The sequence below is a fragment of the Tarenaya hassleriana genome, unplaced genomic scaffold, assembly GCF_000463585.1.
Source record: "Tarenaya hassleriana unplaced genomic scaffold, ASM46358v1 Cleome6, whole genome shotgun sequence".
Taxonomy (NCBI): Eukaryota; Viridiplantae; Streptophyta; class Magnoliopsida; order Brassicales; family Cleomaceae; genus Tarenaya; species Tarenaya hassleriana.
In genome coordinates this window covers 3,719,921-3,725,169 of record NW_010968505.1, presented here as the reverse complement: position 1 = coordinate 3,725,169, position 5,249 = coordinate 3,719,921, and the positions used below count along the sequence as shown (strand labels likewise).

At 33.7% G+C, this 5,249-nt stretch overlaps 1 protein-coding gene across 2 annotated transcripts; it reads right to left on the bottom strand.

The window, feature by feature from the left end:
* Positions 1-1,045: 1,045 nt before the first annotated feature.
* On the bottom strand, positions 1,046-4,018 carry LOC104799377 (nuclear transcription factor Y subunit A-4-like). Of its 2 annotated transcripts, none has more exons than XM_010521875.1 (7): positions 3,922-4,018; positions 3,752-3,798; positions 2,606-2,837; positions 2,281-2,387; positions 1,972-2,040; positions 1,657-1,818; positions 1,046-1,541 (listed from the first exon to the last, which is right to left on the bottom strand). In XM_010521875.1, the coding sequence occupies exons 1-7, from the start codon at positions 3,929-3,931 to the stop codon at positions 1,266-1,268; spliced, it is 903 nt and encodes a 300-aa protein (XP_010520177.1). In that variant the 5' UTR covers positions 3,932-4,018; the 3' UTR covers positions 1,046-1,265. The 2 variants fall into 2 exon arrangements, with proteins under 2 accessions (XP_010520177.1, XP_010520178.1); XM_010521876.2 differs by having other exon boundaries at positions 3,765-3,798; positions 3,922-3,998.
* Between the last annotated feature and the right edge of the window lie 1,231 nt (positions 4,019-5,249).

The following is a 5,249-nucleotide window of genomic DNA, read 5'->3' as shown; positions in this document are numbered from 1 at the left end:
TTTTGATTGTATCAAAAAGTTTAGGGCTCAAATTACAATTAACCCAAAATTTTATTATGAGTAACAAAAAGAAGGCAAAAGTACCATATATATATAGATATATATACATTAAATACAGTGAAAAGAATATACATTAGATGAGGCCAGTGGATTTCCTACATTGGATTAAGGTTGTAATGTATTAGTATTATTTCTATAATCAAATACAATTTATAAATGATCAGATTCTCTTTTTATGTGTGGTAGTAAAATGTGTGTTTTTTTTTGTAATCAAGTGTTGTGGGTCGAGATATATAGAGTAATTTTAGAGTCAGAACCAAGTTATATGATTTAAATTACGTTTTACAACCTAAAGCTTAAATTTAGATGGGATAAATGATTTGCGATTTCTTTTTATCAATTGAACTATTTAAATTAGATGATTATAAATTATTGATAAAGGTTAAAAGGAAGAAAATATTATATATTTTTTCTCAAAAGATTCAGGAAATGCCAAAACTCTCATTTCACTAAATCATTAGACAGAGTTATAGAAAATCAAAACCCTAAACTAATCAAGAGAATCGAAGACGAGCGGTTGAACGCGGCGTTTGGAGGGCTCGGTTTGAGCTTAAATGAAACGGTTCGTTTTAGCGAGGAGGGGTAAAAGGGTAAAAACACTGTTTTGTTCACCGCAAACGCTGCGATATCGACCGGAAAAGGTTCCCTGGACAATCTAGGATAAATATTCACAACAATACAAATTTTAAAAACTGTATTAATTAAATCTTAAATAAACCTGCACAACAATAAAACCTTCCGGAAATCATTAAAACAAAAATTATATTTAATATTCTTTTTTCAGAAACAACAAAAAAAAAAATCTTTTTGCGCGACTGCGCAATTACATTTGAATCTAGTGGAAAGAACATTTCTAGTTCTTTATTTCAACCAAAAAAAAAATTAGTTATTCATTTTCATTAAAGGACATAAAAATATTGTAAATTGCATATTACCCCCATGTTTTAATGGGTATTTTCGTAATAAAATCAACACACAGTAACAAATGATTTGATGATTTTGCGTTGACAAAACATTTACAGAAATCAGGGTTTTACGTAGTGAAATCAAACTCATACAAAAATCACATTCTCTAACGTCAAACTAATAACGCTTGGTTCAAGTGATTATAGAACAGTACAGCGAATGTAACAAAAGTGGCTGCAGCAACAGCCAAGAGCCAAGAATGATTTGCCTGCCAAATGCGTGACCATCTCCTCAAGGTATCAGAACGAAGTGTAGTCGAACTTCAAGGCCGGACGGCGATGGCGGCTCGACGTCGAGTCACCGATCCCGTTCACGCCGATGTAAGTCTGATCCTTCTGCGGCGTCTCCTTATTAGACGTTCCGCCGTCACTACCGTTGCCCCATGCATCGTCGGCTTTCGTTTGGCTCTTTGAGTTTGAAGAGTTTTGGCCGAGCTTTTTAGTGTTGAGGAAACGGCCTCCGCACCCTCTCGCCCTTCTCATCGCGTGCAAATGCCGAGACTCGTGGAGATACGGCTGCAAAAACACATGGTTCTCGCCATTTTCAGTAACCATATATAGCCCTCGAGATACTTGAATCGTCAGATCGATCCATAGAGATTTATTTCCTCCATTCAACACTTCTGTGTACCTTTCGAACTTTGAGAACTTTGTTTTCGAGCTCGGCCTTGGCGCGCAGTTTCCGGCGCCTCAGAATGCCGTGGTACTGCTTGGCATTGACATAGACAGGTTCCTCTGCCATTTCTAATGGCAACACCATCCTCTCTTGGACTCCGAGACTATGGGGGTAAGCCTGAAAACAATTGAATTAAACCATATATATGGGCAATGCTCATATACTATATCCATAAATGTGTACATGCAAAAATTTTCAACACAAACTTAGATCTATAGAAAACCGGTTTCCATATGTTCCTACAAGCTAAAACCACAGGCGAAATCATACCATTGGATTGGGGTCATAAACCGGGTCAACTCTATAGTATGGATCTGAATGGGCGCATGATATGGGAGCCTGCAAAGGAAAATCTCTGAGTAAGAACCCTATTTCTCTATATATGCCAACGACTAGACCATGATCACATGTGCAAAATTTGCATCACACTACTAAACCAGTCAGATGAATATATAGATATATCATTCATTGATTCAGGAAATGATGCGATTTCGGTCCATAAACCATCGCGAAAAACGCTAGCTTTCCGCGAATAATCCAATGTGAATTCGTTTTACGGCGAGGGAGAGGGAGAGGCACCTTGGACTGTCCAAAATGATGGAGCGGTGAGAAGCTTTCACTTGTCTTCAACAGTGACATGGCGGCCCCATTCTGAGTATGCGAACTCTCAGTTCCTCCATTTCCATCTGTCCATTCACGGCGTTTTCGTTGGAACGAGTAGTAAAATGTACTCTCGTATTCGACACAAATCTACTCTAGAGCCAAATTTTCTTTCCGTTTTTGGTATGATGTGAGGGTACAGATATAAGGATCATATGTATCTTCAAGAGGGTTCTAACTATAAAGATCGGAATGATTGTTCTACGGGTTTCAAAACACGTTCAAGAAGAAAAAAGGAGAGAACCTGGCAGGAAGAGGATGCATGGTTCTTTGCCGAACTGAACAGACTGATCGCCGCCGTTCATATGCGCACCGATGCTTTTGGCTCTCGGACAGGAATGAAAGGGCTCCGGAGAAGTAGTATCCATCATGCTTTTGCCACGCCAAAGGCACTGCGACGATGCCGTCGACATGGTCTTGCTGCTCGAACCACAGTTCATCATGCTTTGCTTCCCAGCTATAATCAAATTGGAGCCCTGGAAATTTTGTGAATATATACAAATGCATATCAGTTTGTGGTAAATAATATATATGCGGTTAAAAGATTCACAAAAGCCCCTTCCAAAGATAATAAATAAACCCAAATATATAGTAACAACATGATGAAGAAGAGATTGTGGTATCTATACAATTATAGATAAATATAACACCTAATTTTTTTTATAATTGGATTATGATCGGAAATCCAGATTAAGTTTGAGACCTTTTTAGACAGATATAATCCCAATATTAGTAAGAGAAAATTAAAATCTAACTTACATTACTATTAATTTCTATGTCACAATAATACTATATTTTCGAGTGGGTGCCACGTAGGCCCAACATTATCATCTGCTGGAAATCTGGAAAATAGAGAATTCCGACAGATCGGGACCGATTTCAAACTGAACTACTGATTCATCAGCATGACAAAAAGCTCATTGAAACAACCAAAAAAAAATCTGAAAATTTCAAGAAATTATGTGAACCACTTTTTTTTTTTTGGAGTAAAAGAACATAAAACTAAGAGATCACATAATTTCCTTATAGATAATAAAACTCTTTTCTTATTCTGAAATTATCCAAAGAATACACGAATACGTATTTAAGTACCCAAAAAGCCATGAGCCCTGATTAATCGTAAACCCTAATCCAAACATCAAACTAAAATACACATGGAATGGAAAAACATATATAGAAAACATACCCAACAAGTTTGTCAACTTGAAACCTGATTAACCCTAACTCATGGTTTTAGATATCGAAAGATTCGATTGAATATGAATCGAAAAATAAATTTAATGATAAAGTGGGAGAAATTGAAAATAAGAATGAGATTAGAGACAAGAATCAAAGAAAAGAAACCCTAATCCAGACATAAAACTAAAATACATATGGAATGGAAACATACGTAGAAAACATACCCAGCGAATTTGTCAGCTTGAAGCCTGATGAACCCTAAATCATGGTTTAAACATCGAAAGATTCGATTGAATATGAATTGAAAAATAAATGTAATGATAGTCGGAGAAATTGAAAATAAGAAGAAATTAGAGACAAAATCATAGAAAAGAAACTCACAGCTGAACATGAGCAAAGACAAAGCTGGAGAAGAAAAGGTGATGAAGCAGAGGTCGTAAGGTATGCTGTGCCCTCTCTTCCTATTAAATTAGCTAACACAAAGTAGTGTAAGAGAAGGGACTCCTAAAAGATACATAAAAAAAATATTTGTATTATTTTTTTTTATATTGTTTTGTTCACATATGTAATTGTTTTGAAAAACGTTCCAAGTATCATATATATATATATATATATATAAATTTAAATTATATAAAACATTTTGAAATATTAGTTAAATAAATTCAAAAAATTTAAATGTTGTCAAAATCATTATTTTAAAAATTATTGAAAGTATTTTTATTTACTAATTATAAAAACAATATGTCAACTAAATTAAAAATTAAGATCTAAAACCCTAACATAAAAGTATCTTTCGAAAATTTATTTAACTTTTAGCCAAGATACTTTGCATTTCAACTGTATAGTGTATTTCTCAAAACTCTTTAAATTGTACTCGTTTGACTCTCTTCTATCCGCAAATTTATTTACCCCTTTTAAGTAAGGTTTTAGGAGTAAAATTTTATATATACGTATATTTATTAATTTGTATTTATAAAATATGCTATTAATATCGTACAAATTCGTGCACCCGCATATCCGAAATTAAAATGAAATTGCCATCGATGACATCAAAGAGACAAAATCATTTCTAACGAGTCTCAACCAAAAACGGACTTGATGACATTTTCCTATTTTGGGTCACTTTAGTCACAAGTCATAACCACAACTCTTTTCCTACTAATTTTATTTCTTTCATAAAATTTATATAAAATTTAAAAAAAAAATCATTTCGAGATCTTGCTTTTGCACCTTTTTTTTAATTATGGACATTCCCCTTTTCCCCCACATTCTCCAATTATATTCTCGATATTTTATGAACAGTAAAATTTATGAATAGAAAACTTGTAGTTTTGATTAATTGTGTAATGAAAATCAAAATCTAAATAAACTAAATAGAGTATAAATTAATCTCTTGCCGAAGGACTATTGGTTTAATTATTTGAAGTGAAATGATAACATATATATATATATATATGTGTATGTATACACACACAACAGTCATGTATTTAACGACACTCTTACTTAATGAATACTTAAACAAAAACTAGTATGAATCTATCATCATTAGCGATTAGCGGTTTGTATTCTATATTTTAGACTAAATGAATGAGAATTTAGAATCTCTCAAAATGATTTATGTTTCACGTGTATTACAACTATGGTGGAGGAGTTAAATACTTGTAAAAGATGTGTCATAAATTGGCTATGTGTTCAGGATTCATCGGAAG

Excerpts from the sequence above, each read along its gene's own strand:
- LOC104799377 (XM_010521875.1), bottom strand. Across the intron at positions 2,388-2,605 it reads ATGCATCCTCTTCCTGCCAG|ATGGAAATGGAGGAACTGAG; the intron begins GTTCTCTCCTTT and ends GTGAATGGACAG. Across the intron at positions 1,819-1,971 it reads TTTATGACCCCAATCCAATG|GCTTACCCCCATAGTCTCGG; the intron begins GTATGATTTCGC and ends AATTGTTTTCAG.